At 47.7% G+C, this 13,039-nt stretch overlaps 1 protein-coding gene across 1 annotated transcript in view; it reads right to left on the minus strand.

Moving 5' to 3' along the window:
• MYSM1 (Myb like, SWIRM and MPN domains 1) overlaps nt 1-13,039 on the minus strand; it is a 100,789-nt gene that overhangs the window by 36,861 nt on the left and 50,889 nt on the right. Inside the window, exon 16 of the mRNA XM_082264801.1 lies at nt 6,981-7,169. Within this exon, the coding sequence (XP_082120927.1) occupies nt 6,981-7,169 (189 nt within the window). The remainder of the gene's footprint in view (nt 1-6,980; nt 7,170-13,039) is intronic.

The following is a 13,039-nucleotide window of genomic DNA, read 5'->3' on the forward strand; positions in this document are numbered from 1 at the left end:
GCAGTGAACACAATCTTTGTGGGGTGCAGTGAACACAACCTTTGTGGGGTACAGTGAGCACAATCTTTGTGGGGTGCAGTGAACAAAACCTTTGTGGGGTACAGTGAACACAATCTTTGTGGGGTACAGTGAACACAATCTTTGTGGGGTGCAGTGAACAAAACCTTTGTGGGGTACAATGAACACAATCTTTGTGGGGTGCAGTGAACAAAACCTTTGTGGGGTACAGTGAAGACAATCTTTGTGGGGTGCAGAGAAGACAATCCTTTTGGGGTGCAGTGAACACAATCTTTGTGGGGTACAGTGAACACAATCTTTGTGGGGTGCAGTGAACACAATCTTTGTGGGGTGCAGTGAACAAAACCTTTGTGGGGTGCAGTGAACACAATCTTTGTGGGGTGCAGTGAAGACAATCCTTGTGGGGTGCAGTGAAGACAATCCTTGCGGGGTGCAGTGAAGACAAACAATCCTTGTGGGGTGCAGTGAACAAAATCTTTGGGGGGTACAGTGAACACAATCTTTGTGGGGTGCAGTGAACAAAACCTTTGTGGGGTACAGTGAACACAATCTTTGTGGGGTGCAGTGAACAAAACCTTTGTGGGGTACAGTGAACACAATCTTTGTGGGGTGCAGTGAAGACAATCCTTTTGGAGTGCAGTGAACACAATCTTTGTGGGGTACAGTGAACAAAACCTTTGTGGGGTGCAGTGAACACAATCTTTGTGGGGTGCAGAGAAGACAATCCTTTTGGGGTGCAGTGAACACAATCTTTGTGGGGTACAGTGAACACAATCTTTGTGGGGTGCAGTGAACAAAACCTTTGTGGGGTACAGTGAACACAATCTTTGTGGGGTGCAGTGAAGAAAACCTTTGTGGGGTACAGTGAACACAATCTTTGTGGGGTACAGTGAACACAATCTTTGTGGGGTATAGTGAACACAATCTCATACTTCTGAAGCTTTGAGGGTGCTGCCTGTTCTATACTCCTCCTCCTCCTCATCCATCCTTTTAGGTGTACAAACAATAGTAATTGGGGCCTAGTGTGCTTCTGTACGTGTGAAAAACATACACTTTTTTTTTGATCATATTTCCTATTCCGCTATTCAATAAAAACCTTTGGGGCTCAATTAAATTGCGGAATAGTCTGTGTCGGTACGTGTGAGATCCACCTTTCCAAGTTTTTGGGGTTCATCTCATACTTCTGAAGCTTTGAGGGTGCTGCCTGTTCTATTCTCCTCCTCCTCCTCCTCCTCATCAATCCTTTTAGGTGTACAAACAATAGTAATTGGGGCCTAGTGTGCTTCTGTACGTGTGAAAAACATACACTTTTTTTTTGATCATATTTCCTATTCCGCTATTCAATAAAAACCTTTGGGGCTCAATTAAATTTCGGAATAGTCTGTGTCGGTACGTGTGAGATCCACCTTTCCAAGTTTTTGGGGTTCATCTCATACTTCTAAAGCTTTGAGGGTGCTGCCTGTTCTATACTCCTCCTCCTCCTCCTCCTCATCCATCCTTTTAGGTGTACAAACAATAGTAATTGGGGCCTAGTGTGCTTCTGTACGTGTGAAAAACATACACTTTTTTTTTATCATATTTCCTATTCCGCTATTCAATAAAAACCTTTGGGGCTCAATTAAATTGCGGAATAGTCTGTGTCGGTACGTGTGAGATCCACCTTTCCAAGTTTTTGGGGTTCATCTCATACTTCTGAAGATTTGAGGGTGCTGCCTGTTCCATACTCCTCTTCCTCATCCTCCCTTTAGGGTAGGAAAAAGTTTAATCGGGCCTAGTCTGTGTTTGTACGTGTGAGATACACAGTTTTTTATCCTATTCCGCTATTCAATACACACCCTTTTGGTGTAAAAAACATTAAATTGCGGCATAGTTTGCATATTTGACTGTGAGATACACCCGTGCGATACTGTTGTTCTTTTGTTCCGCTATTCAATAAAGACCTTTCTAGGGCAAGATCTTAAATTTCAGAAATATGAGGAGAGCGTCAAATAGGGGCCGTGGCCTGGGTCGTAGTGGTGCTGCTGCTAGAGCTCCTGTTGCAAGGAGAGGACGTGGTCGATCTGTGCCAGCTACACGCACAAGTGAAAAACCTTCCTCAAGTGTGAGTAGGCGACAGAACCTGCATCAGTATTTGGTAGGGCATCATATGCCTCTAGAAGTGATGAGGCCAGAACACAGAGAGGCGATAGTAGATTGGTTTGCTGCTGACAGTGCCTCCAGTTCCTTCACATTGTCTCCCACCCAGTCTACTGCAGAAAGGTCAGAGTTGGCACCTGCAGCCAATGTCCAACCGTCTTTCACCTCACCCCCTTGCAAATCAGGCAAGCAGTCTGAGCCCCAAGCCATAGAGCAGTCTCTTATTCTTTTTGAGGACTCTGTCAGCAGGGTTTCCCAGGGCCATCCACCTAGCCCTGCCCCAGAAGTGGAAGAGATTGAGTGCAGCGATGCCCAACCACTTATTTCTCAAGATGAGTACATGGAAGGACCATCACAGCACGTCTCCGATGATGACGAAACGCAGGTGCCAACTGCTGCGGCGTTCAGCATTGTGGAGACCGACAGGGAGGGCGGGGGTGAAGACTGGGTGGAAGATGATGTGGAGGACGATGAGGTCCTCGACCCCACATGGAATGAAGGTCATGCAGGTGACCTGAGTAGTTTGGAGGAAGAGGCGGTGGTCACACAGAGCCACCAGCACAGCAGAAGAGGGAGCAGGGTGCAGAAGCGGAGCGGCCGTGCCCTAGACACTACGCCTGCTACTGCCCAACGCAGCAAGGGAACGAGCGCACCAAAGTCAGCTCAAAAGAGTTCTCTAGCGTGGAAGTTCTTTAGAAAATGTGCTGATGACAGGACACGAGTGGTTTGCACCCTGTGCAATCAGAGCCTGAAGCGAGGCATAAACCTTCTCAACCTGAGCACAACCTGCATGATCAGGCATCTAAGTGCAAAGCACGAGCTGCAGTGGAGTAGACACCTTCAAAACCAAGAAACGTCTCTGGCTCATCCTGCTTCCTCTTCTGCTGCAGTCTCGGCCGCTCCAGCCACCTCTGTAGTCATACCGGCACCTGCCACCCCGCAAACAGACGATCTGTCAGCAACACCACCACCTGGGTCACCAACAACCATCTCCACAATGTCCCGTGGAAGCGTTCAGCTTTCCATCTCCAAAACACTTGAGAGGAAGAGGAAGTACCCCCCTACCCACCCGCGATCCCTGGCCCTGAATGCCAGCATTTCACAATTATTGGCCTTTGAAATGCTGTCATTCCGTCTGGTGGAGACGCCCAGTTTTAAAAAGCTTATGTCGGTGGCTGTCCCACAGTACGTCGTGCCCAGCCGCCACTACTTTTCCAGGCAAGCCATCCCTTCCCTGCACAACCAAGTGGGGGAAAAAATCAGGTGTGCACTGCGCAACGCCATCTGTGCCAAGGTCCACCTAACTACCGATACGTGGACCAGTAAGCACGGTCAGGGGCGTTATATCTCCCTAACGGCACACTGGGTAAATGCAGTGGCGGATGGGCCTGAGGCGGATAGCAATTTGGCACATGTCCTTCCACCACCGAGGATTGCAGGGCGCTTCAGTTTGCCTCCTGTTCCTAACTCATCCTACTCCGCTACCTCATCCTCTACCGCCTCCTCATCCGGACAGCGTAATACCTTCACCACCAACTTCAGCACGGCCAGGGCTAAATGACAGCAGGCAGTTTTACAACTTGCCTGTTTGGGGGACAAACCACACACCGCGCAGGAGTTGTGGAGGAGCATGGAACAGCAGACAAATGAGTGGTTGCTGCCAGCGAGCCTCAAGCCCGGCCTGGTGGTGTGCGATAACGGGCGAAATCTCATAGCAGCTCTGGGCCTAGCTGGTTTGACGCACATCCCTTGCCTGGCGCATGTGCTGAATTTGGTGGTGCAGAGGTTCCTTAAAAACTACCTCGATATGTCAGAGCTGCTGCAGAAAGTGCGGGCCGTCTGTGCGCACTTTCGGCGTTCTCACCCTGCTGCTGCTCGCCTGGCAGGGCTGCAGCGTAACTTCGGCCTTCCCGCTCACCGCCTCATATGTGACGTGCCCACAAGGTGGAACTCCACCTTGCACATGCTGCAAAGACTGTGCGAGCAGCAGCAGGCCATAGTGGAGTTTCAGCTGCAGCACGCACGCGTGAGTCGCTCTGCGGAACAGCACCACTTCACCACCAATAACTGGGCCTCCATGCGAGACCTGTGTGCCTTGTTGCGCTGTTTTGAGTACTCCACCAACATGGCCAGTGGCAATGACGCCGTTCTCAGCTTAACTATCCCACTTCTATGCCTCCTTGAAAAAACAATTCGGGCGATGATGGAAGAGGATGTGGCACAGGATGAGGAGGAGGAGGAGGAGGATGAAGAGGTAACATTTCAAAGGCTTTCAGGGCAGTCATTCGCAAGGGGCTCCGAGGGTGGGTTCCTGCACACACAAACGCCAGGGACACAATTGTCCAGCAGGGGCACAGTTCTGGAGGATGAGGAGGATGAGGAGGAGGAGGAGCTGGAGGAGGAGATGGAACCATGTTCACAGCAGGGTGGCACCCAGGCCAGCTCATGGCCATCACTGGTGCGTGGCTGGGGGGATACAGAGGACACGGACGATACACCTCCCACAGAGGACAGCCTTTCGTCGCCTCTGGGCAGCCTGGCACACATGAGCGATTACATGCTGCAGTGTCTCCACAACGACCGCCGAGTTGCCCACATTCTAACTTGTGCTGATTACTGGGTGGCCACGCTGCTGGATCCCCGTTACAAGGACAACGTACCGTCCTTAATTCACTCACTGGAGCGCGATCGCAAGATGCGCGAGTACAAGCGCACGCTGGTAGACGCGATGCTGCTGGCATTCCCATCTGACAGCGGGGCCACAGTGGAAGCACAAGGCAGAGGAGGAGGAGGAGGAGGTCGCCAACTCAACCAGGGCACCGCCAGCACCTCAGAAGGCAGGGTTAGCATGGCCGAAATGTGGAAAAGCTTTGTCAGCACGCCACAACAAACAGCAGCACCAGCAGCTCAGATGGAACGTCTTAGCAGGAGGCAGCATTTTACCAACATGGTGGAGCAGTATGTGTGCACACGCCTACATGTAGTGAATGAGGGGTCTGCCCCCTTCAACTTCTGGGTCTCCAAATTGGGCACATGGCCTGAGCTTGCCCTTTACGCCTTGGAGGTGCTGGCGTGCCCTGCAGCCAGTGTATTATCTGAACGGGTATTTAGCATGGCTGGGGGTGTTATAACAGACAAGCGCAGCCGCCTGTCCAGAGACAATGTGGACAAGCTCACGTTCATTAAAATGAACCAGGCATGGATCCCACGGGACTTTTCCGTACCTTGTGCAGAATAGCAATGGATACCGACCTTACCCAGCCATTGTTCCATTTTTGCTCTTTCTCACTCTTTTGGGGTGTACCCTCATTTAAAATTTGTGAAAAGAAGCAGTGTTGGCTACCTCGTCCTCCTCCTCAGGGCAAGATTAACGTAGGGGCTATTGGAGCTGCAGCTCCATGCAGGCCCCTACCTTTTATATAGGCCCCGGGTTGGCCATATTCACTGTGACCGCTCTTCTGTCACTTGTAAACACAGAAGTCTGGCTTCTATGCTCGCTTCCCCAGGCAGCACCCTCAGAACCTCCCCACACAGCGCGAAGGCCGGACAAGGAGGGACAGTTGCCGATGCATGGATGTGTTTATGGGCTTCAGAGACAGCATCCCATGTTGAATTAGGCATGCATGGCTGCACCCTTCCTCCTCTGGGTGCATGCCAAGGCACGGCCCTTAAGGCCCTTCAAAATCCTCAGCACCAAGACCATGATGCTCTTAATCCGGCCCTGGTCCTCCTCCACCGCCGCTTCCACCTACACCGCCCATAGGTGTGCGCAGCCTATTGCATTAGGGTGTGCACCCCAAAGTTGAAATACACATGCATGTGTTTGCCTACATGTACATGGCCCCGATACATTACTCTCCCTGCTGGCAAAGAGAAATAGAGCAGAGCAGGTGCGAGGGAGATCTTTCCCATCTCCTCACTGGCAAACAGAGCGATAATGCTATGTGCCCTAGGTGATTAGGGTGTGCCCAGGTACACCAGGCACACCCTGTGCGCACGCCTATGACACCGCCACATCCACCACCACCTCAACATCCCTCCTACTCCATATGGGCCTCGTCCTTCAGAGATGAAGAACATTGTTTTATTTTTCTGTTTTTTTTTTGTTGTTTTAAGTTATTTCCCTATCCACATTTGTTTGCAGAGCACTTGCCATGCTCTTAACTACGTTTTGCTGCCATTTGCAGCACTCTAGCCCTTTCCATTGGTGTTTTAGAGCCATTTTAGTGCCTTAAAGTTCGGGTCCCCATTGACTTCAATGGGGTTCGGTGTCCGGGAAAAGTTCGGTAAAAGTCCGGGACACGGACCCGGACTTTTTTTTAAAGTTCGGCCGAACCCGTCGAACACGGACATCTAGGTGTCCGCTCAACCCTAGTTGGGTATCTATTTACTCGGCGTGACATGTTCTTTCACAATATACAAAAAAAAATGGGCTAACTTTACTGTTTAGTATTTTTTAAATGCAGTGAAATGTGATTTTTCAAAACTTTTCCAAAAAAATGGCGCTTTAAAGACCGCTGCGCAAATACCACGTGACAAAAAATATTGCAATGACCGACATTTTATTTGTTTGGGGGTTCTAAGTAGTTTTCTAGGAAAAAATACTGGTTTTAACGCGTGAACAAAAAGTGTCCGAAATAGGGCTGGGGCTTAAGTGGTTAAATGTACGAAAATATCAGCTGATACCGATACGCAATGGCCAAAATATCAGTATCGGCAACGAAAAACCGATAGTGGTTGATCAATAATCTGCAGCCCATGTAATGATTTCTCTGGATGCTCAGAGCTGTTGTTTAATGATTATCTTACATACACAGATAACTGACCTGGTACTTGGCCTGAGTGTCGATATCCCGGATGGACGGATTGGGGTCAAAGGCAGGATGAGAGTGGTACCAGCCGATAACATTGTAGCCATGCAGTGACAGGGCTTCCGACGCCTGAGTCTGAGAAACGGGGTCCATTTCACACTGCAGCCCCGTGCTGAGGCTGTTACACGGCTCTGCAGTCCAAATCTAGAAAGGAAATGTGAAGAATGTGAGCATGTGCAGGCAGTGATCTCTCGCCTAATGTATCTTCTTAGGCCCCTTTCACACGGGCGTTCCGATCCGCCTGTCAGTTTTTCAGGCGGACCGGATCGGATGCTCAATGCAGCCCTATGGAGCAGCGACTGTCAGCGGAGACATCTCCGCTGACACCTGTTGCTATCCAATCCGATCCTGAAATCCAGATGGATGGAAACCCTATTTTCCAACAATCTGAAGGATCGGATAGATCAGATGAAAATGGACAGGCGGTCTGTTATCATCCGATCTCCCATAGAGGAGAGCCGGGACCTGACAGCTCTGTCTCTGCGGAGCCGTCATCCCCCTGCTCAGCGGGGATGGGCGGATCGATTCCCGCTGAGCAAAACAGACTCCTTCGGGCGCACCGCTCGTGTGAAATAACCCTTACTGTTGTTTACTTTTCTGCTATACAACTGCATGTTCGGGTGAGCAAGAAATTTTAAGCCCCAAACAATAAATCTTTCATTTGAAAACATTCATTATTAGCCGCAAAGCACAGAAATTCACTTTTTGTGCACCAAATGTCTTTGGAAACACAGATATATCCTTGCAATATTGGCTAGGACATCATGGATGTACTGCATATAGCCTGCACAGACAGAAGGGCTGTGGGAGGGACCCAGCAAGCTCCACCCACTACAGGATGCCTACAGAAAACTACAGAAGGGGGCGGGGACAAAACTAGTCCCCCTGCACAAGGAGAGAGAGCAGCAGTGAGCGGTCTTTATTACAGGAAGTCTCACACTGGATTACTGCACAGATCTGTGGGAAATACACAAAGCACACCAAGATTTAAGAAGAAGACACATGACCAATGGATTTAGGGCCAATTCACACTATATGCGGCGACAGACGTTTCACCGCATGGTAAAATGTCTGTGACCACAGGGACACACAGGAAACAATTGTTTCTTATGTGTCCCATTCACAGTGCAACGCAGCCTAGTGCTGCGCTGCAGCGTTCTGCGGTAAAATGCAGACATGCTGCTTTTTATCGCAGTGCCCCGGCTCGATTCGCACTGCAAAGTCAGGCAGCGCAGCTGGACATTGCAGTGAATTAAGTGTATGTTTTGTACACTTCAAATAAAGCTCATATAAAAAAAAAAAGGGAGCAGTGCAATGCGATAAATGGTGCACCACACTGCCCCCTAAAGCAGCAATACAGGGCAGCCGGAGCAGTGAATCACTCCTGCCGCTCTGCATTGCAGTGTGAATTGGCCTTAGACAATATTTGTTAGGACCGGATTTTAGTTTTGAAGTAGTACTGAGCGTATTTCTATTGTAAATTATATTGAACGTGGCAATAAGTGTGTAAATGTTTTTTTTAAAAACTTAACCGGTTGCCGACCGCTGCAAGTACATATACAGCGGCGGTCAGCCCCGGCCAGGCAAAGTGACGTATGAGTACGTCACTAGCCTGTAAGCCAATAGGGGGCAAACGCATGCCCCCGGAGGCACGCTCCTGCCCCGGCTCGTTCACGGACACCTCCGTGCGTGTGACCGGCGGACCCGATGTCCGCCGGTCGCTCGCGATCGTCCGCTGTGAAGGGGGAAAGGCAGGCGGCTAATGTAAACAAAGCCGCCTGTCATTCTTCCCTTTGTAAAAGCACTAATCATACGGTCCTGCTATGTAGGACCCTTGATCTCTGCTGTTACATGTAAAGCCACATCCCACAACAGTTTGAAACACGCCCCTAGGGACAGACTTAACCCCTCCTTCCCCAATAAAGTTAACCCCTTCCCTGCCAGTGTCATTTTTACAGTAACAGTGCATATTTATATTTGTCACTGGTAACCCCAAAAGTGTCAAAAATGGCAGTCAAGGGTCCGATCTGTCCGCCGCAATGTCGCAGTCCCGCAAAAAAAAAAAAATCGCAGATCGCCGCCATTACTCGTTAAAAAAAAAAAAAAAACAACAAAAATCTTTCTCTTAGTTAGTAAACGCAATAACTTTTGCGCAAATGAATCAAAATACGCTTATTGTGATTTTTTTTACCAAACATATGTAGCAGAAAACAAATTGGCCAAAAATGTTAAAAAATTTTGATTTTTAAATTTTTTTTTGGGAATTTCATATAAAAAAATGTGAAAAATATTGTTATTTTTGCAAAATTGTCGCTATTTTTTTGTTTATAGCGCATGATCAAAAAATCGCACAGGTGATCAAATGCCACCAAAAGAAAGCTCTGTTTGTGGGAAAAAAAGGACATCAAATTAGTTTAGGTACAGCGTCGCACGACCGCGCAATTGTCCGTTAAAGTCACGCAGTGCCGAATCACAAAATAGGGCCTGGTCAGGAAGGGGGTAAAATCTTACAGGGCTTAAGTGGTTAAGGACTGGAAAGTTTTACCCCCTTACTGACCAGGCCATTTTTTGCGATACGGCACTGCGTTACTTTAACGCTGCACCCAAAAAAAAAAAAAAAACCACAATGTCCTTTCTTTCCCACAATTAGAGCTTTCTTTTGGTGGTATTTGATCACCTCTGTGGTTTTTATTTTTTGCGCTATAAACAAAAAAATGAGCGACAATTCTGAAAAAAAAATAAAAATATTTTTTACTTTCTGCCATATAACATTCCCAAAAGAAAAAAATTAAAAAAATCGAATTTCTTCATCATTTTAGGCTAATATGTATTCTGCTACATATTTTTGGTAAAAAAAAAAAAAAAAAAAACCCAATAAGTGTATATTGATTGGTTTGCGCAAAAGTTAGTCAACAAACTAGGGGAAAGATTTATGTAATTTTTTCTTTTTACTAGTAATGGCGGCGATCTGCGATTTTTAGTGGGACTGCGACATTGCGGCGGACAGATCGGACCCCTAACTGACATTTTTGACACTTTTGGGGGGACCAGTGACATTACTACAGTAATCAGTGCTAAAAATATGCATTGTTACTGTACTAACACTGGCAGGGAAGGGGTTAAAACCAGGCACAATCAAAAGGTTAAATGTGTGCCTGGGGGATGGGCTTGCTGCATGAACGCAGAGAACTGTGTTCCTAAATAAGAGGAACACAGGATCTCTGTGTTTATCACTGACAGAACAGCAGTCTGCTGTGTTTACATGGGCAGACCGCCGTTCTGTCTCTATGGGAAGCGATCACGGGTGGCCGGCGGACATCGTGGCCCCCGGACCCGCTGATTGGCTCCCCCTCTAGCCAATCAACACATGCGCCCACACTAACTGCTACACAACGAGATATACATGTACGTTGTTTCTTGTAACAGAGCCGACCTGCCGCAGTATAACTACGGTGGCTGGTCGGCAAGCGGTTAAAAAGGTAAAGAAATGAAAGGTAAATGTGATGAAAGGAGTACAAAGCTTGTTTGGCTGTACATCTCCTATGGATTACAGGAGTGCAGTTCGATCGAATGAACTGCACTCCTGTGACCCGTTTTCAGTAGAGAGCGGGCTGAAGCCACAGAGCTGGTCCAGGCTCAGGCAAGATCGTGACAATGAAGTCGGGATCCGCCCACATGCCTGGACTGGCACCTGGCTCAGCCTCTCAGCGACCCGCTAAGAACCTGAGCTGGCCACTCCCTCCACAACCCAGCGCTCCAGTTAGCATAGCAGAGAGCCGGTGACTGACAATTGGCAGCTATTTTCTCAGGGAGCTCTGAGAACTGAGTGATCGGCAGTGTTTGATCGCTCGGTTCTCAGTGTTAGAGCCGGTTGGGGACCGATGCTGCATCCACCTGGGTACAGAGCATCCGGAACGTATTCACAGATCTTCACTTTTTGTTATGTTACAGCCTTATTCTAAAATGGATTAAATTCATTATTTTCTTCAAAATTCTACAAACAATCCCCCATAATGACAACGTGAAAGAAGTTTATTTGTAATCTTTGCAAATGTTTAAAAAATCCCATGTACATAAGTATTCACAGCCTTTGCAATGACACTCAAAATTGAGCTCAGGTGCATCCTTGTTTCCACTGATCATCCTTGAGATGTTCCTACAACTTGATTGGAGTCCACCTGTGGTAAGTTCAGTTGGATGGACGTGATTTGGAAAGGCACACACCTGTCTATATAAGAGCCCACAGGTAACAGTGCATGTCAGAACACAAACCAAGCCATGAAGTCCAAGGAATTGTCTGTAGACCTCAGAGACAGGATTGTATGGAGACAGAGATCTGGGGAAGGGTACTGAAAAATTTCTGCAGCATTGAAGATCCCAATGAGCACAGTGGCCTCCATCATCCATAAATGGGAGAAGTTTGGAACCACCAGGACACTTCCTAGAGTGGGCTGCTGGCCAAACTGAGCGATCGGGGAAGAAGGGCCTTAGTTAGGGAGGTGACCAAGAACCTGATAGTCACTCTGACCGAGCTCCAGCATTTCTCTGTGGAGAGAGGAGAACCTTCCAGAAGAACAGCCATCTTTGCAGGACTCCACCAATCAGGCCTGTATGGTAGAGTGGCGAGATGGAAGCCACTCCTCAGTAAAAGGCACATAACAGCCTCCCTGGAGTTTACCAAAAGACACCTGAAGGACTCTCAGACCATGAGAAACAAAATTCTCTGGTCTGATGAAACAAAGATTGAACTCTTTGGCCTGAATGTGCAAGCGTCATGTCTGGAGGAAACCAGGCACCGCTCATCACCTGGCCAATACCATCCCTACAGTGAAGCATGGCGGTGGCAGCATCATGCTGTGGGGATATTTTTCAGCAGCAGGAACGGGGAGACTAGTCAGGATCGAGGGAGAGGTAAATGCAGTAATGTACACAGACATCCTTGATGAAAACCTTCTCCAGAGCGCTCTGGACCTCAGACTGGGACGAAGGTTCATCTTCCAACAGGACAATGACCCTAAGCACACAACCAAGATAACAAAGGAGTGGCTAGGGGACAACTCTGTAAATGTCCTTGAGTGGCCCAGCCAGAGCCCAGACTTGAACTCAATTGAACATCTCTGGAGAGATCTGAAAATGGCTGAGCACCGACGCTCCCCATCCAACCTGATGGAGCTTAAAAGGTCCTACAAAGAAGAATGGGAGAAACTGCCCAAAAATAGGTTTACCAAGCTTGTAGCATCATACTCAGAAAGAATTGAGGCTGTAATGGGTGTCAAATGTGCTTCAACAAAGTATTGAGCAAAGGCTGTGATACTTACTGTATGTACATGGGATTTACAGTATATATATCTATATAGATATATATATATATATATATATATATATATATCCCTATATATATATATATATATATATATATATATCAACAGTGGGTACGGAAAGTATTCAGACCCCCTTAAATTTTTCACTCTTTGTTATATTGCAGCCATTTGCTAAAATCATTTAAGTTCATTCTGAGGTCCAGAGTGCTCTGGACCTCAGACTGGGCCGAAGGTTTACCTTCCAACAAGACAATGACCCTAAGCACACAGCTAAAATAACGAAGGAGTGGCTTCACAACAACTCCGTGACTGTTCTTGAATGGCCCAGCCAGAGCCCTGACTTAAACCCAATTGAGCATCTCTGGAGAGACCTAAAAATGGCTGTCCACCAACGTTTACCATCCAACCTGACAGAACTGGAGAGGATCTGCAAGGAGGAATGGCAGAGGATCCCCAAATCCAGGTGTGAAAGACTTGTTGCATCTTTCCCAAAAAGACTCCTGGCTGTATTAGATCAAAAGGGGGCTTCTACTAAATACTGAGCAAAGGGTCTGAATACTTAGGACCATGTGATATTTCAGTTTTTCTTTTTTAATAAATCTGCAACAATGTCAACAATTCTGTGTTTTTCTGTCAGTATGGGGTGCTATGTGTACATTCATGAGGAAGAAGAATGAACTTAAATGATTTTAG

This window comes from Pelophylax lessonae, assembly GCF_965119305.1.
Source record: "Pelophylax lessonae genome assembly, chromosome: 8".
Taxonomy (NCBI): Eukaryota; Metazoa; Chordata; class Amphibia; order Anura; family Ranidae; genus Pelophylax; species Pelophylax lessonae.